Source organism: Nomascus leucogenys, chromosome 23, assembly GCF_006542625.1.
Source record: "Nomascus leucogenys isolate Asia chromosome 23, Asia_NLE_v1, whole genome shotgun sequence".
In the NCBI taxonomy this organism is placed as follows: Eukaryota; Metazoa; Chordata; class Mammalia; order Primates; family Hylobatidae; genus Nomascus; species Nomascus leucogenys.
The window spans coordinates 20,998,184-21,019,012 of record NC_044403.1 but is presented as its reverse complement, the minus strand read 5'-3'; the positions used below and the strand labels follow the sequence as shown (position 1 = coordinate 21,019,012).

General features: G+C 42.2%; 1 protein-coding gene across 1 annotated transcript; it reads left to right on the top strand.

The window, feature by feature from the left end:
* The first annotated feature begins 2,196 nt into the window (after nucleotides 1-2,196).
* Nucleotides 2,197-19,011, top strand: DDX47 (DEAD-box helicase 47). Its single transcript, XM_030804481.1, has 12 exons — nucleotides 2,197-2,764; nucleotides 3,437-3,530; nucleotides 10,241-10,429; nucleotides 10,694-10,765; nucleotides 10,996-11,114; nucleotides 11,674-11,745; nucleotides 12,231-12,347; nucleotides 12,898-13,044; nucleotides 13,567-13,704; nucleotides 15,018-15,088; nucleotides 16,267-16,396; nucleotides 18,453-19,011. Exons 1-12 carry the CDS (start codon nucleotides 2,678-2,680, stop codon nucleotides 18,582-18,584), a joined length of 1,368 nt encoding a protein of 455 aa, XP_030660341.1. The 5' UTR covers nucleotides 2,197-2,677; the 3' UTR covers nucleotides 18,585-19,011.
* Nucleotides 19,012-20,829: the final 1,818 nt, after the last annotated feature.

Below are 20,829 nucleotides of genomic sequence, written 5' to 3'. Positions count from 1 at the left end.
CTTAGGAGCACAAACCCTATTGCAAGGGATCTAGGTTGCATGTTTCTTATGAGAATCTAATGCCTGGTGATCTGTCACTGTCTCCCATTACCCCCAGATGGAAACATCTAGTTGCAGGAGAACAAGCTCAGGGCTATCACTAATTCCACATTATGGCAAGTTGTATAATTATTTCATTATATATTACAATGTAATAATAATAGAAATAAACTGCACAATAAATGTAATGTGCTTGAATCATCCCGAAACCATCCCCACCTCAATGCTGTGCAAAAAATGTCTTCCACGAAACCAGTCCTTGGTGCCAAAAAGGTTGGGGACCGCTGTCTTAGATAGTCTCCTTTCCCCACTCTTTCTACAACGTATCTCCATATAGAGTTAGAGTAATATTTTAAACGTGTAGAGCATGTCTCTTCCCTGCTCTAAACCCCCAGTGGCTTCCTTCTGCGTTTAGGATAACATCCAAAACCCCAGACCTTTTACAACAAGGCCCTGCAGAGTCTGAGCTGAGCCCACTTCTCTGACTGCATCCTATCCTTTTTGTTGTTGCAGACACTGCTGTGATGCCTAAATCAGGGCCTTTTTTCAGTTGTGGTGGTGGGGAGGTCGGCAGGCACATTGAGTTGAGTTCATCGCAATTCTCAGGTCAAGCACACTGGCATCACAAGTCCCCTCTCTTGCTTTGTGTATTTATTATCTTTTTTTTGAGACAGAGTCTTGCTCTGTCACCCAGGCTGGGGTGCAATTGCACTATGTTAGCTCACTGCAACCTATGCCTCCCGGGTTCAAGCAATTCTCCTGCCCCAGCCCCCCGAGTAGCTGGGATTACAGGCACACGCCACCACGCCCGGCTAATTTTTGTATTTTTAGTAGAGACTAGATTTCACTATGTTGGCCAGGCTGGTCTCGAACTCTTGACTTCAAGTGATCCATCCGCCTTGGCCTCCCAAAGTGCTAAGACACAGGTGTGAGCCACCGCGGCTGGCCTATTATCTTATACATTTAATTCTTTTATTCCCAATTCCCAATTTTATTCTAATTCTCCCTCTGCAGGCAACCATTCTAAAATATTTCAAGTGTATCTTCTGTTGGATGTGTTTTAGCAGAATGTGATATCTGTGGGCCTATATTTTAATATGCTTAATATATTTTACGCATTTCTCACTCAGCACTAGGTTTTTGAGATCTAATCATATTGTTAAGGGCATGTTTGTAGACACCATGTTCACATTTTAACTATGCATTTTCCCAGTGACGGACACCAGATTGCCCCCAACTTCCCATCCTCAGGAATAAGACTGCAATGAGCACCCTGTGCAGTGGGAGACCCAGGTGACAGGCCACAGGAGGGCACTCGCTGGCCATGGGGCATGCAACATACAGCTCTGAATTTGCTGCTTTCCAGAATAGCCTTTAGTAGCTTCACGGTCTTGGTACTTGGAATTCTCTCACTCTGGAGTAATTATCTCCTGGGATCTTAAAGCGTTTTCTCCTGCTCAACATTGAGGTCTTTTTTTTTTTTTTTTTTTTTTTTTTTTGAGACGGAGTCTCGCCCTGTTGCCTAGGCTGGAGTGCAGCGGCGCAATCTCGGCTCACTGCAAGCTCCGCCTCCCGGGTTCACGCCATTCTCCTGCCTCAGCCTCTCCGAGTAGCTGGGACTACAGGCGCCCGCCACCACGCCCGGCTAAATTTTTTGTATTTTTTTTAGTAGAGGCGGGGTTTCACCGTGGTCTCGATCTCCTGACCTCGTGATCCGCCAGCCTCGGCCTCCCAAAGTGCTGGGATTACAAGCGTGAGCCACCGCGCCCGGCCAACATTGAGGTCTTAACTCAAATATCACTGTCTCAGAGAGGCCTTCCCAATCTCACACTTATCCCCACAACCCACCCTCCCCAGGTTACTCTGTCATTTTTACGTGAACAGGGTTTCACTCTGTCGCCCAGGCTGGAGTACAGTAGCACGATCTCCACTCACTGCAGCCTCAACCTCTGGGGTCAACTGATCCCTCAACCTCAGCCCCCTGAGTAGCTGGGATTACGGGCGCATGCCACCATGCGTGTCCGGGTGATTTTTATATTTTTTGTAGACACGGGGTTTCGCCATGTTGCCCAGGCTGGTCTCGAACTCCTGGGCTCAAGTGATCCGTTCACCTCGGCCTCCCACAGTGCTGGGGTTACAGGCGTGAGCACACCCAGCTACTTTTCACAATTTGAAATGATCTGTGACAGCTTATTTATGATCTGTCTTCTCTTTCTCCACGAGGGCAGGGGTCGCTGTCCTATTCACCTAGGCATCTAGCATAGCCTTAGCAAATGGTAGGCTCTCAACATTATTGAATAAAGTAATGACATAATAAAAAAATAGTATTGTGATATCAATCCGTTCCAAACTCTATGGTTAGAAAAGCGGGGAACATAACTGGCGACACACGTAGGGAAGGCTCTTTAAAAGGGACCTAAAGGTCAACTGGAGTCCCTGGTGATCAGCCCCTTCTGCAATCGGATCTGTTCTGCAAGCCTACGCGCCCATATTCACTGGGCCCCACCCGCCTAGCGGACGGGTGCAATCCCCGGCAAGCCCGCAGGGGGCGCCCAGAGTACGCCGTCCGGGGAGAACTAAAACTACATTTCCCAGCATCCCGCGCGCCGCAGACCCACTTCCGGAGACCTCAGACAAGATGGCTGCACCCGAGGAACACGATTCTCCAACCGAAGCGTCCCAGCCGATGGTGGAAGAGGAGGAAACTAAAACATTTAAAGACCTGGTGAGAATGGATGACGCTGGCTTCTTTTATGTACTCTGGTGCTAGGCTCAGGCAGACCCAAGTTACCTTAGATCCCGCTCTGATAGTGTACAAAAGCATCTTGGGGCCTAGCTTGGGTTTTCCCGAGAATTTCAGAGGGCTGGGTTTCGGACGTGCTCTGAGTTTGGGTGGTGGGAGGGCTGCTGGGCCCTGAGACCCCCCCATTTGCCCTATTCGCCACTTTAGTGTGGCAACGTTTGTATGTGTCCAGGAGGTTGTACATATGGGGAATTGGTCTCTTTATAACTGGAGCTTTGGAGTCAGATGAACCAACCAGATTTGAATTTTGACCCAGTCTCTTACTGAGGACAAGTTGTTACCTCTCTGTGTTTCTCTTTCCACATCTGTAAATTGGGGATAGTAATAAGTATTTACCTCGCAGAATTGTTGTGACGATTAAATGAGATGATACATGTAAAGCACTTGGCCTTGGCCTTGGTGAGCAGAAAGTGTTCGTTAAGTCTTGAGCTACTGTCTCATGGTATAGTTAAAGAGTAGGCTCTGAGATGCACAGTAAATACCTTTTAAATCAAGTATGATGGTTGTACATGATGGTTCTGACAAAGTCATTTAAGTAGGAGGGAGGTAGGGGTGTGCTGTTCTTGGCTAAGGTATATTTTTCTGAATTCTAAGGGTGTGACAGATGTGTTGTGTGAAGCTTGTGACCAGTTGGGATGGACAAAACCCACCAAGATCCAGATTGAAGCTATTCCTTTGGCCTTACAAGGTAGGTTGTATGACTTCGTACAGATTTAATATAAAGTTACCTCAATTAGATACTTACCCCTTTTGAAAGCTGTTGCTTGCATACTTCAAGTGAAATAAGGATATGAGCACTAAAGGTACAAAGTTTGGGTAATGGTATTTGAAAATGTCATTCTCCAGTTTTACTGAGCTTACTTTCTGTCTTAATAGCTGAAAGGGTTTGTTCTCTGCCACAGATGCTGACTTTAAGGAAGCCCTAGATTAAAGTATATTAACGACAATCTCGGTAGACTGTGCATCAATGGGCGCATACTTAGGGAAGGATGCCTGGAACACATACGTGTGTCTTGAGGAGTTGAGAATTCTTGCTGTGAGGCATGTTTATCAGATTTGTAAAAGAGTAGTTAAAGCAGATTGATGGCTACTGGAACTGAAACTAACAGGATGAACTTTTTTCTTTTTGAGATCTTTTTTTTAAGATGGAGTTTTTTTTGAGATAGAGTTTCGCTCTGTCGCCCAGGCTGGAGTGCAGTGGTGCGATCTTGGCTCACTGCAACCTCTGCCTCCCAGGTTCAAGCAACTCTCCCGCCTCCGCCTCCCAAGTAACAGATTACAGGCGCACCACCATGCCCGGCTAATTTTATATTTTTAGTAGAGACGGGGTTTCAGCATGTTGGCCAGGCTGGTCTCGAACTCCTGACCTCAAGTGATCTACCTGCCTTGGCCTCCCAAAGTGCTGGGATTACAGGTGTCAGCCACTACATCTGGCTGTAACAGGATGAACTATAATAGGAGTAGAAGTAAAGTCCTGCTCTTAGATTCCTAAAGTATCAACTTTACAGGATTAGGGTGGGTGATAAAAGAGACCCAGAGGTCTTAGTTAACTGAAATCTATTAAGATCCTCAGAGAAAGTGAATGTAATCGTAGCAATTATTATAAGAGGGGTAATGTGGCTAATTATTGTTAGTATTAATGTAGCTATTACTGTATTACTATATTATTAGTGATTAATGTAAGCTATAATTATTACTCATGAGTAATTAATGTAGCGATTATTATTGATAGTAATTGAAAAATTTAATGATTTGAAGAGCTGTCATGTGGAAAAGGGGTTAGACTTACTCTACAAAATTCCATTTGCTCTTTGCATAAATAGTTACTATTTGTTGTAAATGTAAGGCACTGGAGGTTAACAGTCTGTCCTCTCCAAGAGTCTATAATCTATTAAAGAGATAATTATAAATTTATAACAAGTTGAACAGGGACCTAAGAAAGTTACATTCAGAGTGCACTGAGGGAGAAGAGATTATTTCTAATTAGGATGGATTAGAGAAGATTTATTTCATTTTATTTTTGGCTGGGGAGGTTGGGAAGACACGTGAGCTGAACCTTGAAGACTGAATTTAGAAGGATTTAGACATTCAGATATGATGGGAGGGGAGGACTTTCTAGGCATAGGGAACAGCTTGAAAAAAAGCCATCTGGAAAACATGGGCATGTATGGAGATTTGCAAGTACTTAGCAGAGTGGTGAAAAAGTTTAGTAAGGTGACTGGGGCCAGATTATGAAAGATTTGAGTGCTGGGTCAAGGAATTTGGTCTTCGTTTCATAGGCAGTGGGGCATTTTTGGAGATTAAGGATTTAGAGTTGTACTCTTGGAAGATTAATCTCATAGCTGTGAAAGATCATTAGAAACAAGAGACTGAGTCTGGGAAACCAATTAGTAGGTCTTTGTAATGATTTTTGCCATAAATAATGGGTAGGGTGGTGGTAGACTGAAAAAGAAAATGTTGGAAAGAGAATGATTATGATTTTACAACCAGTTAAGCAAGTGGAAGGCAAGGAAGGGGTGGGGAAAATCTAAGTTTCTAGGCTGTATGTTTAAGGCATATTATTGGTGTACCACTGATACAAAAAGGGAACGGGGGAAAAAATTCAGGAAAGATGAGTTCAGTTGGAAGTAATTGATTTTGGATATCAACAAGATAGAGTTGACATTGTGGGAGGGGAATGGGGAAATGTTGCTCAGGGTACAGTTTCAGTTAGCCGGGATGGGTAAGTTCTGAAGATCTATTGAATAGCATGGTGACTACAGTTAATAATGTTTTGTGTATTTGAAAATTGCTAGGAGAGTGGATCTTAAATGTTCTCACCACAAAAATTTTTTTTTTTTTTTTTTTTTTTTTTTTTTTTTTTTTTTTTTTTTTTTTTTTTTTCACCAAAAATGACAAGTATGTGAGGTGACAGATATGTTAATGAGCTTGATTTAATCACTTCACAAAGTATACATATATCTAAACTTTGCATTGTATACCATAAGTATAATTTTTTGTGAATTAATAAAACTGGGGGACAACAAAAAAGAAAAAAAATACCCAGTTGGAATCCTTGGATTGGAACTTGATTGAGAGGCCAGAGCTGGATATAGACACAGTATCCAAAGAGCGGTTATAGCTGAGATTGGAAATGGATTAGATTGGCAAAGATGACAGAGGAAAATAGGAAGATTCAACAGAGGGTTGAAAATCATGAGAGTATAGTTTCACACAAATTAGGGAAGGGAAAGTGTTTCAAGGAGGGGCTAGTAAACACTTCCAACTTATGCAGAGAAGTTTGGAGGATAAGGATAAACACTGTGTAAAGGCCAGTGGTGGGAAAGAAGTATCAGCGGCCCGCGTTACTTTCAAATAGCAAGAAGCGTTCGTGCATTTTAACTTTTCCAGCTTGCCCTACCGCATAGGTGAGAAGAAGGAGTCCAAATAGCTGGCAGTAATCCTAAAATTATTTTAATGTTTTCAGCCATAGGTTTAAATTTGATGCAGAAAAGAATAGGGAGGGGTCAGTGGAAGATTACTAGGAACTGACAGAAATGGTCACCATGGAAAATGTCTTTGTCCTTGTTCTTGGGTTTGTCTCATTCTAATGAGTAGTTTATAAATGCTTCATTTGAATCTATAGGAATGATTCAATAATCTAACTTTTGTTTTTGTTGCTGTTGTTATTCGATTAACATAACTTCTAAATTTGAATGTGGTACTAGTGACGTTTTCAGTTTCTGCAAAGTTAATGAGCCCGGATTGTCCGCTGTTCTTAAACCTTATAACAACGCTGAATGGTAGGTAGGGATAATTAATTTATTAGTGAGGAAATTGAGACTCAGGGAGTTAAGTCCTTTGGCTAGAGTCACCTAACTAATTATTGCTAGAGCTGGAATTTGAACATAGAATCTTATAGCTCAAAAAACCTCTGTTAATGGACCTGCATCAAAGTTTGTTACTATCAAGAGATCAAAAGTTGTTTAATGGGCATGGTGGTTCATGCTTGTAATCCCAGGACTTTGGGAGGCTGAGGTGGGAGGATTGCTTGAGACCAGGAGTTTGAGACCTGCCTGGGCAACATAGTGAGACACCATCTATTTATGTCTGTTTCAGAGATCACTTAGAGTTGTCCTCAAGGAATTTCAAACAGTTTATTAGTGGCTGCCAGATAGCAAGCACTTATGTTCAGTGCTAGCAACGTGGCAGGTCTATATGACAAAATTTATGCTGCTCTTATGGAGTTTATGCATGCTGATATATTCTCTACAGGTTTAAACTGAAAAGGCTTAGAGGTTTCTTCAGAGATGAAGAAAGGAGATGACATAGAAAAATATATCAGTTTCACAAACTGAGGGTTGCTCTGAGGGACTTATTAAAAAACTGAAAGCAGTGCAGGTCTCAGCTGTGGGCAGCGAGCAGTGCTTATTGCTTCATGAACCAAGCGACTTCAGCTCCTTTACTTCCCTAAATCTTTCTTATGTACTCCTTTCTTCTGAAATGTTAAGATTCCCTTGACAAAAAAAGGACAAATCCTAGCTCCCCCGCCCCCTGTTCCTGAAGGTGTATTGTGTTACACAGGCTGGGATGGCAGTATTCGCAAGGAGTTGAGGAATAAAAAGCTTTGGGAATCATTTGCTTACACTGACCTTTATTTCTCAGATAGGTAGATGCTGTTGCAATTCATTGTTACCTACCCTGCCACTGGGAACATTAAAATAAGTAGATGAGTGAGACATTTTATCCCTGGATTGTCATTTGTCTGTAATCTTTAAAAAATCAGTCCATTGTCTGGTTTGACTTGTATTTCACATCTTGCATATGCTTTTGAATGGAAAACACTGATGTTAATGAAAAGAAGGCTAAAGAATAGAATTCACTAGGATACACTGTGTATTAGTCCTTTTTCACACTGCTGATAAAGACACACTGGAGACTGGGAAGAAAAAGAGGTTTAACTGGACTTACAGTTCTGTGTGTGGCTGGGGAGGCCCCAGAATCATGGCAGGAGGCAAAAGGCACTTATTACATGGTGGCGGCAAGAGAAAATGAGAGACATGCAAAAGCAGAAACCCCTGATAAAACCGTCAGATCTCGTGAGACTTATTCACTACCATGAGAACAGTATGGGGGAAACTGCCTCCATGATTCAAATTATCTCCCACTGGGTCCCTCTCACAACATGTGGAAATTATGGGAGTACAATTCAAGATGAGATTTGGGTGGGGACACAGCCAAACCATATCACACTGTTGTCTGATCTGGCATGGCAGATTCTGGTTTAACTGATTAATGTTTAAGAGGTGGATCTTACAGGTATGTTCTACTTGATCAGTGACATTGAACACCACCGATCACTCTTCTTTCTTGAAGCTGCCTTCCTCCTTGATTTCCAGACAGCATTTTCTTCTGTCTTTCTAGCTGTTCTTTCTCAGTCTCTTCTTCTGGTTCTTTTCCCTTTGACTTACGTTATTGATTCTGTCTTTACCCTTTTTTCTTACTCTGAAATACTACATAACATTTCTCATTCAGTCCTCAAGCTTAACCCTGTCTGCATCAGTGAGTCTGTGTTCATCAGAATCATCTGTGGAGCTTCTTTTTTTTTTTAATAGAGATCTCTAGGTCCCAGCCAAGACCTACTGAATCAGAATTTCCAGGCATGGGACCGGGCATATATATATATATGTAAGTCTCATAGATTATTTGGAAGCATCTGCCCCAGAGGGAGTACCAGCGGTAGGATACTTACGGCTCCCATGTCTGTTCTAACCCCCACTTTTTTCCTGAGCTCCAAACAAATATGTTCAACTGGTTTTTAGACATATCTCTAAACAAGTATGTCCAACTGGTTTTTAGACATATCTCTTTGAGTTTACTTTAGGAATCTTAAGTTCCAAGTTCCCTGTGTGGAAACCAAAGTCCTCATTTTCCTCACCAGGACTAATTTTTCTGTTGCCGATATCTCAGTTTTTGGCTTTCAAGTGTCCTGTACTAAAAATGTGTGAGTCACCCACATTTCCATTTGTTAGTTTCTGAATCTCATTCCTGTCCTCATCCCTGGCCTCCGTTCAGGCCACCATCATATCTCCCCTGAATTACATCCAGTGTCCCAGTTAAGCCTTTGTTTTCCCTGTTCTGGTCATTTAAGTCATTTCTGATTGTAAGTCATGTTCAGGTTATGTCAGGGAAAAGGGATTTGTTTATTGTAGGATTATCTTCTAGGTAAAGAAGACTTCTCAGCAGTTACACAGTCATAGAACAGGGGCAGCAACTGTAGGGGTCGTGATTTAATAGGGAGCATTCTCACTGGCCACTGTTGTGGTGCATAGCTACCTCACGGGCTACAGCCAGCTTGGAGATAGTGATCTCGACTCAGGAGTTAATTTCTAAGTCTTATAAGTTGTGGCTTGAGTGGTGATAACAATCAGTGGTGACCTGTTCTTAAAGGATTACTTAGAGCATTCTTCCCTCAGAAGGAGCAGTAACTGGCATGCACTGTTAAGTTCCTTGGCTCCTCCTTATGCCATCAGGCCTAGAGTTTATCTTCCTAAACAGTAATATTGATCATGATATTCCCTGTTTAAAATCCTTCAATTCCCTCTTATAGGAAAACATCAAAACTCCAGCCTCATTCTTCTGTCTTTCTCCCTTAACACTTCTGTGTTCTAGCCACATTGTACTTCTCAGCCTAACTATGCATGCTATGTTCTTTTTATTTTTTGAGACGGAGTTTCGCTCTTGTTGCCCAGGCTGGAGTGCAGTGGCGCGATCTCCGCTTACCGCTGCCACAACCTCCGCCTCCTGGGTTCAAGCAATTCTCCTGCCTCAGCCTTCCAAGTAGCTGGGATTACAGGCATGCACCACCATGCCCGGGTAATTTTGTGTTTTTAATAGAGACAGGGTTTTTCCTTGTTGGTCAGGCTGGTCTCGAACTCCCAACCTCAGGTGATCTGCCTGGCTCGGCCTCCCAAAGTGCTGGGGTTACAGGTGTGAGCTACCATGCCCAGCCAGCATGCTATGTTCTTTAAAGCCTTAATTCTCTTTCCTCTTACAGGAATACCCTTTCTTCCCTTCTCTGCTTACTTCCAGGTTTAACTCACTTATCACCTCTGTTAGCCTTTCCTGACTCTTCTGGGCAGTAGTTACTTTTCCTTGTGTTCTCGCTGTATTTTGCAGGGGCTTATATTCAAACTCTTATCACATTATAATGCATTTGTGTATTTGTCTGTCTCACCACTGGGTTTTGAGCTTATCTAAGAGAGACACCATGTCTTTTCTGTTTATCCAACTTTCCTCTCTCCCCAGTTCATCAGATATTTATTAAGCGTCTCCTTTGTGCCCAGCATTGTGTCATTGTAGAAAACACAGAAATAGTGCAAAGAGCTTACTTGGCTGTTGAATTTCTTTTTCTTCTAGGTCGTGATATCATTGGTCTTGCAGAAACTGGCTCTGGAAAGACAGGGGCCTTTGCTTTGCCCATTCTAAATGCACTTCTGGAGACCCCACAGCGTTTGTTTGCCCTAGTTCTTACCCCGACTCGGGAGCTGGCCTTTCAGATCTCAGAGCAGTTTGAAGCCCTGGGGTCCTCTATTGGAGTGCAGAGTGGTAAGTGTCTGAGAGGGAAGGGATCCTAGGTTGTCATCACAAGTGAAGAATGAGTGTGGAGGAAGGAGAATGGAGGAAAGTATTGCTAGCATAATTAATTTATTGACCTAAAGAGCTAATGTGTTGTATTTGAGCTTTGGGAAGAGTATTAATTGTAAGGGAAGAACAAATCTAAGGAGAAATCTGGCATTGGCTTTAAAAGATGTTCAGTGGACTGTGGAAAAAATTAAGGATCTCGTCTCTATGTTCTTTTTCTCTCTGTAGCTGTGATTGTAGGTGGAATTGATTCAATGTCTCAATCTTTGGCCCTTGCAAAAAAACCACATGTAATAATAGGTGAGTAACTGACAAAGGTAAAAGACACTGGCAGTGATGAATTGGAGAAAATCTACCAGTGTTGCATGGAAAGACTTTGAGAAACAGATTTTGTAACCCTGTTAAATTTTTTAATTTCTTAAGTTAAATTTGGTGGAGAGCTGTGGGTGGGGCAGATAAGTTTATTTGTTTTTTGTTTTTTTTTGTCTTGCTCTGAAACATCACTGTTTCTCCTCAACCTTTCTTGGTAGCAACTCCTGGTCGACTGATTGACCACTTGGAAAATACGAAAGGTTTCAACTTGAGAGCTCTCAAATACTTGGTCATGGATGAAGCCGACCGAATACTGAATATGGATTTTGAGACAGAGGTGAGCTCTCAATTTCTTTCCTCCTCTTAGAGCATCTCAAGGTTTCTGTTTCAAAATTTGGTTCATTGCCCACTTGTTTTATGTAGAACATTGCATCAGTATCAGTTTCATTCTTGATATTCTTCAAATTGCAGTTTCTCAGCACCCTTTTATCTTTAGAATATAGTCTGACTCTGACTCCAGAAATGGGAAATATCAAAACCGGATTTTCTTTTCCATTTCATTTAATTTAGACCTTGACCTCCACCCTGAAATATCCCACTAATCCCAGCTTACTTAGTTGATTAATACTTTTTCTTGACTTTTCTCTTAAATCAGCTCTGGTCTACTAATTTAAACTGTTCTTTTCTCAGAAAGGTATTTTTTTTAATAGTATCTGGTAGGGTATCAGATAGTAAATATTCAGTAAACTTTAGCTGAATTGAATTGAATTTTCGAGTCCCAAATCTTCACAGTGATATATTTAGTTTGTTAGTGTCTACCTCCTTCACTACCTAGAGGATTTGCAGCTCTTCCAGTCTGAATATCATATTGGCATCTTTTCCTCTTTGTGCTTTAGGTTGACAAGATCCTCAAAGTGATTCCTCGAGATCGGAAAACATTCCTCTTCTCTGCCACCATGACCAAGAAGGTGAAATTTGCCAGGACTTTTGTTTCTTCTTTATGAGAATTGATACATAAAGTAAATAGTAATAACAATAAGTAAAAATAAATTGCTTTAGTCCGTTTTCACACTGCTATAAATAACTATCTGAGACTAGGTAATTTATACAGAAAAGAGGTTTAATTGACTCTCAGTTCCACGTGGCTGGGAAGACCTCAGGAAACTTACAATTGTGGCAGAAGGCGAAGGGGAAGCAAGGCACGTCTTACATGGCGGCAGGAGGTGGGGGCAGTGCCACACTTTAAAACAGTCAGAAATTGTGAGAACTCACTATCATGAGAACTGCAATGGGGAAAACCACCTCCATGATCCAATCACCTCCCACCAGGTGCCTCCCATGACGTGGGGATTACAGTTCAACGTGAGATTTGGGTGGGGACACAGAGCCAAACCATGTCATAAATAAAGAATGTTTAGGCATCAGTGTGCTATTCTGGATCTTCTTCCTTCAGGTTCAAAAACTTCAGCGAGCAGCTCTGAAGAATCCTGTGAAATGTGCTGTTTCCTCTAAATACCAAACAGTTGAAAAATTACAGCAATATTATATTTTTATTCCCTCTAAATTCAAGGTAAAATGTTTACTTTGATCATTCCTGCCTCTCCCTCTTCTTTTCCCCAAAGCATCTGAAAATGTGTCAACTCTTGATTAGGTAAGAGCTGTAATGCAGATTGGCATCCTGTCTGTTTGCTTTAGAGTGCATATCTTGCTTATATTATCACCGATAAGCCAGACATGCCAGGAATTCACAACACATTAAACCACAATACTGAGGTCATGATGTAATCATATAGTTCCTTCCCATCCCCATCCTTGAGGGGGTGCATCCTTTGTCTGCTTATTATGTGGCTTTTATTTAGGATGAAGCCCCTGGTTTTGTGCTTTGATATAAGGACTTCTCCTGTTTGCTGAGTACAGATCTCCTGCCCGCCTTTAGGCTAAGTGGGGAATATGTGGTTCACAGAGATGATAATGCTGGTTAAGGAATGCAAAGCTGGCAGCTGGAGGTCTGGATAATTGAAAAGCGACTATAGGCTTAGTCTTTACCTTATGTATATGCCAGGTCTCCAATCCTGTCTCCCATGTTCAATGACGTACATTGTTTTGGGTTTGTAACTTAGGATACCTACCTGGTTTATATTCTAAATGAGTTGGCTGGAAACTCCTTTATGATATTCTGCAGCACCTGTAATAATACCCAGAGAACAGCTTTGCTACTGCGAAATCTTGGCTTCACTGCCATCCCCCTCCATGGACAAATGAGTCAGGTAAGGATTCATCATCATCATCAGCCATGCACTGGTGGCGTGAGCGAGATAAACCTCTTAACAGTAGGTTTGTACAATAAGGACATAGGGCACCGATGCCTGTTTCCATAATTGTTGTAATTTTATGGGCTTTGCAGTGTTGCTCTAGATACTTACTTTCTCCTTTCAGGGTAGCGAGAGGCTCCCATTAGAATATTTCATATGTAGCTGTCTGGTTTGCAAGCTGTTGAGTTGATTTATTCAGCCCTAGTGGTAATAATGACTCTGGTCTCTAAAAACATTAATAAATTATTTCCCAGTTACCTTTCTATCATGTCAAACTACCCTTATTTTGTATCATATATTTTCTAAATTTTTTGTTGCTTCCTTATTTCTGTTTTGACCTGTGAAGCCCCATTCAAAACTTAGGGGGAAAAAAACTTCAAAAAATTTATGTCTGTTTGTTCTCGTGTTTGTCTATTTTGTGTTTTGTATTGCAAAACATATGTTAAGTTTTCCAACATTTCTTTTTCATTATCTCAGAGTAAGCGCCTAGGATCCCTTAATAAGTTTAAGGCCAAGGCCCGTTCCATTCTTCTAGCAACTGACGTTGCCAGCCGAGGTTTGGACATACCTCATGTAGATGTAGTTGTCAACTTTGACATTCCTACCCATTCCAAGGTGAGTCCTATTGCTAACTTGCCTTTCTAGTCCTAAAGTGTATTTCTTAATGGAGTGTCTTCTGTCTTTCCTTAGTTACAGCAGTTTTTTTGTTCCTGGTTAATTAAGTATCAAAAAACAAGAAAGCCCTTGATTAGTTCATTCGCATCATCTTGCACAGGCCTGTGTATGTAACATTAATACATATGAAAGAGGTAGCCAAGGAGAGTTATTAGATGCTCATAGAAGGGGCTGGTGCAACACATACTGATCCTGTCACTGTCATTTCTTGAGAATGACAGCTTGCAGTTTTTTCGAGGCGGAGTCTTGCTCTGTCACCCAGTCTGGAGTGCAGTGGCGCAATCTCGGCTCACTGCACGCTCTGCCTCCTAGGTTCACGCCATTCTCCTGCCTCAGCCTCCTGAGTAGCTGGGACTGCAGGTGCCCACCACATGCCCGGCTAATTTTTTGTATTTTTAGTAGAGACGGGGTTTCACCGTGTTAGTCAGGACGGTCTTGATCTCCTGACCTCGTGATCTGCCCGCCTTGGCCTCCCAAAGTGCTGGGATTACAGGCGTGAGCCACTGCGCCCAGCCTACAGCTTGTAGTGCTTAGTGTGTCTCAAGGTTTCTCAGCCTTGGCACTAGTAACATTTTAAGCTTTCGAATTTCTTTGTTGTGGGGGTTGTTCTTTGAGTTGAAGGATTCCTAGTAGCATTCCTGGCCTTTACCCACTAGACAACAGCATCACACACTCTTCCACTTGTGATAATCAGAAATATTTCCAGACATTACCAGTGTCCCTTGAGGATGACAGAATCACCCCTGGATGAGAACTGGTGTGTCTCTTGTCTTTGTATTTAACTGCTGTAGACAAGATGCTGTCTCATTTGATTTTCGTAACAACTCTGTAATTTGGGCATGTATTTCTATTCCTGTTCAATAGATAGAAACCAAGGTTCAGAGAGGTTATGTAATTTGCAGGTAATTGTCTAACTGGCAGATGGGAAGGACCAGAGCTGTAACCAAGCTCTGCCTCGAGATCCAGTGCTGTTTTTTAAAATACCGTGCAGCCTGCGACCATGTAGATATGCTTTGTAGATGTATCTATCTATCTGTGAAAGAAGGGAAAGCATTGGGTCAATTTTGTGCTGCAAGGAGAGTAAAAAAGATGAAGTAGATTTGTCTCAACAAATTGCCCAGGCCATTTATTTTCTCCATGTTACGACAGGAATCTGTTTTCTTTGAAAGGTTTTACAGCAGGACTTTGCATATGTAGTTTTTTTTAAACTTATAATCCATATAACTTGAATTTATTTACCCTTTTTGTTTTAGGATTACATCCATCGAGTAGGTCGAACAGCTAGAGCTGGGCGCTCTGGAAAGGCTATTACTTTTGTCACACAGTAAGTAAATCAGCTTTAGGGGCAGAGCAATGTAGAGAAAAGAGCAGAACTTTCAAGCCACTGGCTGAGAACCTGACACTACCATTTACTACACTAATCACTTTCATACTGAAAACCAGGATGAAGGATTTAAAAGATGGGAAGAATAATACCTATGTAGCAGGGTTTTGGTGAAAATTGGAGACTATACATGTAAAAGATCTAGTATAGTATTTGGCATGTAGAATGGTACCTAGAGCTGGAGAGCAATTGCCTTTGTGTCAACTCAGAAAGTATTAGAATAACTATTTCCAATTTTTTTTTTTTTAAGAAACAAATTTTTATGTACCCAAGGTTGTTCTGTGAACAAATACCTTGAGGGATTTTCTCCCTCCCTCCTTTTCTTTTCTTTTTTTTTTTATTTGTCTCGCTCTGTTGCCTAGGCTGGAGTGCAGTGGTTCAATCTTGGCTAAGTGCACCTTCCACCCCCTGGGCTCAAGCAATCCTTCTACCTCACCTTCGCCTCCCAAATAGCTGGGACCACAGGTGCATGCCAGCACACCTGGCCTTTTACAAAATATTTTTAGTAGAGACAGGGTTTTGTCATGTTGCCCAGGCTGGTCTTGAACTCCTGAGCTCAAGCTATCCACCTGCCTCAGCCTCTCATAGTGCTGGGATTACAGGCGCGAGCCACCTGCCTGGCCGATTTTTGTTTCTTTTTTTTTTTTCAGCAGCTAGGTTTCACTCTGTTGTCCAGGCTGAAGTGCAGTGTCTTGATCATAGCTCACTGCAGCTTCAAACTCCTGGGCTCAAGTAGTCCTCATGCCTCAGCCTCCTGAATGGCTGGGACTATAGGCACATGCCACCATGGTTGGCTAATTTTTAATTTTTTATAGAGATGGCATCTCACTATGTTGTCCAGGCTGGTCTGGAACTCCTGGTCTCTAGTGATTCTCCTGCTTTGACCTCCCAAAGCATTGGGATTACAGATGCAAGCCACCATGCCTGGCCCCCCTTGAGTGATTTTCTAATGGGCTATGCACAGAGATTGCACTTACCCCTATTTAGAAAAGAAATAATATGTTCAATATTGTTTAAACCTATGGTTCCTATTGCGTTGTATCATATAATAATAGTTTGGGAATGGACAGGCATTTGCGTTGCCAGGCAACCAAAGCTGTGCAGTTTTCCTTCCTCAGGTATGATGTGGAACTCTTCCAGCGCATAGAATACTTAATTGGGAAGAAACTACCAGTCTTTCCAACACAGGATGATGAGGTTATGATGCTGACAGAACGCGTCGCTGAAGCCCAAAGATTTGCCCGAATGGTATGCATCTTTCTTTTCTCACCAGTGTCTGTGCAAACAGTGTTAACTGTGTGCCACTTTATTATATTAACCCTCATACTAGACTGCAGAAGCTGGGTGTGATTTTATTCCAAATTTAAGATGAGCAAACTAAGTTGCAGAGATGGTAGGTAATTTGCATTAGACCATACAACCAAATGGTTGAATCAAGGCTTGGCCTCATTCTGACATTCACACATTCACAGCAACTGTTCATGTGTCACATGTGGCGAGATAATTCATCAGACTTGAGGTCAGAAGATCCAGCTGTGAACTCTGTGAGCTTGGGAAATTTGCCTAATTTCTCAGAATCAGAATCAGTTTCTCACCTGTAAATTGGGAATAATACTTGCCTGAATACCTTATGGGGTTTTATGAGCACCAGAGAAGCTAATATAAATCCATAGTTACTAGTAGGGGTTGATCATACCTAATCCAAAAATATGAAATCCAAAACCAAGATACAAAACTTTTCTTTTTTTTTTTTTTTTTTTTTTTTTGAAATGGAGTTTCGCTCTTGTTGCCCAGGCTGGAGTGCAATGGTGCAATCTGGGCTCACTGCAACCTCCACCTCCCGGATTCAAGCGATTCTCCTGCCTCAGCCTCCCGATTACAGGCATGCGCCACCATGCCCAGCTAATTGTGTATTTTTAGTAGAGATGGGGTTTCTCCATTTTGGTCAGGCTGGTCTCGAACTTCTGACCTCAGGTAATCTGCCCTCCTCGGCCTCACAAAGTGCTGGGATTACAGGCTTGAGCCACCGTGCCCAGCGATCCAAAACTTTTTGAGTGCCAAAAGGATTGCCACAAGTGGAGAATTCCGTGCCTGGCCTCATGTGACAGGTTGCTATCAAGACACAGTCAAAATGTTTTTAATGCACAAAAATATTAAAAATATTGTGTAAAATTACCTTCAGACAATTAAAAATATTGTGTGAAATTACCTTCATATATAAGGTATACATGAAACAAGTGAATTTTGTGTTTAGAATTGAGTCCCGTCTCCAAGAGAGCTCGTTATGTATCTGCAAATATTCTAGAATTAGAAAAAATCTGAAATCCGAAATACTGCTGGTCCCAAGCATTTCAGATAAGGGATACTGACCCTGTAGTAGTAGTCACAGTAATAGTGGTGATGAGAAGATTCTAGAGGAAAACCGTTGGAAGTGCTGCCTGCTTTCTGGAGTTCTGGTCTGAGGGATGGAGAAACTTTGCCCGTAGTTTGTTTTTGGAGTAGCTGAGGTGCAGATCTGGTTTTTATTCTGCCCACATGGGATTGTTTTGTTTGTAAAAGTATTACATGTGCATTGGGAAAAAAATTCAAAAAATACAGACAAGATTAAAGTAGTAAGTGAAAAGGTAAACCATTCCCCACAGAAAACCATTGATAACATTTGGCTGTTTTTCTTTCTTTAGCCATAATTAGACTTTATCTAATTATATAGGATTAACATTTTTCTGTTTCAACAAATACAGATTCATGTGATCGTTTCTTAATGGCTATAAAGAATTCCATCATGTGTGTGAAATACTTACATTCATGGATGCTTATGCCTTTTTCCAGTTTTTTTCTACTTTGGTAGTGTTAAACACTGTACTTTGTACAGCTTTGCATATTTACTTCCTTAGAATAAATTCCTAGAAGTGGACTTGGTGGGCCAAGGGATATACACAGTTAAAATTTGAATTCATACAGAATGCCAAATTGCCCCCCACCCCAAGAAAAGCTATAGCAGATTGTACTATAAGTGACAATATATGTGAATTTTTCTACACCTTGGCCAATACTGGGGATTACCCTTCTCTTAAGTCTTTGCCAATCTGCCATGTGAAACTAAAACCTTATTATTTTAGTGTTCATGTTTTGATTGCTAATAAGGTTAACATCTTTGTATATTTGGAGTTGGGTCTCATTCCTTTGCTAATGTCAGGCATCAGCAAGTTACTTGATACTTGATCTTAAGGAGAGGGGACTAGAATGAGTAACCTTCAGGGCCAGTAATTCATTTTCAATCCCATCCTCTCTTTTTTTCTTGCAGGAGTTAAGGGAGCATGGAGAAAAGAAGAAACGCTCGCGAGAGGATGCTGGAGATAATGATGATACAGAGGGTGCTATTGGTGTCAGGAACAAGGTGGCTGGAGGAAAAATGAAGAAGCGGAAAGGCCGTTAATCACTTTTATGAAGGCTCGAGTTCTGCTGTTCTGTAAAAGAGAATTGGAGAATGAAACCTGCTCCAACAGAGATCATGAGACTGAAATCGGTCAGAATTGTGTCCAGAATGTGCTCAGTGAATTCCGTACTCTTCCCCATTCTGGGCTGGAGTTTACTGCAGAGTAATTCTTACAGTGCTGATGTCAGCACTGTTACTTTTCTTCAACTTTGATTCCTTGCTCATGACATGAGTAGGATGTGCTCTTCTGTCACTTCACACAGACCTTTTGCCTTTTTTAGCTGCAAGTCAAGGACTAGGTTGATGATGCCCATGACCTGTAATTGTAAAGAAGCTTGGACATCTGCAAATGATATTTAAGCCATCTTGGCTTGTGCTTTATTCAAACTAATGTGAAACAATAAATTTAAATATTATTTTTAAAAGATTCAAACTCCTTAAAGACCTTGGTGTTAAAGGGCCTTATAGATTTAAATAAGATCTTGTTAATAGGTAAGAACCTGACAGTGTTGATTACATGGCAAATTCATTGGTTGTCCTAATTAAGATAAGTATTTATTACTTAAAAAAATCAACAAGGAAACAAGATGATAGATAGCTTTGAAAGGGAAGTCCTGGCCGGGCGTGGTGGCTCACGCCTGTAATCCCAGCACTTTGGGAGGCCAAGGCGGGCAGATGACGAGGTCAGGAGATCGAGACCATCCTGGCTAACACCGTGAAACCCCGTCTCTACTAAAAATACAAAAAAAAAAAAAATTAGCCGGGTGTGGTGGCGGGCACCTGTAGTCCCAGCTACTCGGGAGGCTGAGGCAGGAGAATGGCGTGAACCCGGGAGGCGGAGCTTGCAGTGAGCCTAGATTGCGCCATTGCACACTCCAGCCTGGACGACAGAGCGAGATTCCGTCTCAAAAAAAAGAGAAGTTCTACTTAAAAGGAGGTTGTGTTTTTCTTGCGGATGGAGCAAAGTCTATCAGTAAGGCAGCAGAGGTCTTTAAAATCCCTAAATAGATTTATTTCCTTCATTCCCTCAATTAAGCAGGTGATTAGGAAGACTGGTTTCTCATGTGGACTCTTTTTTTTTTTTTTTTGAGATAATCTTGCTCTGTCATCCGGGGTGGAGTGCAGTGGTATGACCTCAGCTCAGTGCAGCCTTGACCTTCCAGGCTCAAGTGATCTCCCACCTCAGCCTCCTGAGTAGCTGGGACTACAGGCACACACCATCACGCCTGGCTGATTTTTATATTTTTTGTAGAGATGGGATCTTGGCTTGTTACCCAGACTGGCCTTGAACTCCTGAGCTCAAGAGATGCACCTGCCTCAGCCTCCCAAAGTGTTGGGATTACAGGTGTGAGCCACTGCACCCAGCCTCTTTTTTTTTTTTTTTTGAGATGGAGTCTTGCTCTGTTGCCAGGCTGGAGTGCAGTGGCACGATCTTGGCTCACTGCAACCTCCGACTCCCTGGTTCAAGCGATTCTCCTACCTCAGCCTCCCAAGTAGCTGGGATTACAGGCACTCTCACCACCACACCCAGCTAATTTTTGTATTTTTGTAGAGATGGGGTTTTGGCATATTACCCTTTTGAGACCCCTGCCCAGGGACAGTGGGCATCTCCTCACTGCAACTCCCTCCGGTGCACGCCTCCTGCCAGCTCTGAGAGCTGGATACAGGCTGCCACTGGCTATTTTTTTTTTTTAGAGGTTTCCGTGTTATCCTACCTCGGACCCGCTCGCTCCCAAAGTGTGGGATTACAGGTGACCAGCCCCCTTAACTGCCTAACTCCTGAGCTCAAGAGATCCATCCACCTCGGCCTCCCAAAGTGTTGGGATTACAGGTGTAAGCCCCTGTACCTGGCCTCTTTTTTTTGAGACAGAGTCTCACTCTGTTGCCAGGCTGGAGTGCAGTGGTGAGATCTCAGCTTGCTGCAACCTCCAACTCCCTGGTTCAGACGATTCTCCTGCCTCAGCCTCCCGAGTAGCTGGGATTACAAGCATGCACCACCACGCCCAGCTAATTTTTGTATTTTTAGTAGAGACAGGGTTTCATCATGTTGGCCAGGATGGTCTTGAACTCCCAACCTCAGGTGATCCACCTACCTCAGCCTCCCAAAGTCCTGGGATTACAGGCGTGTGCTGCCGCACCCGGCCACTCTGCCTCTTGTGTAGCTTCTTATCCCCAGGTGACAAGAATAAAATCAATATGCCTCAGAAATATATAATTCTAAGACCTAATTTCATCCACTTGTCAT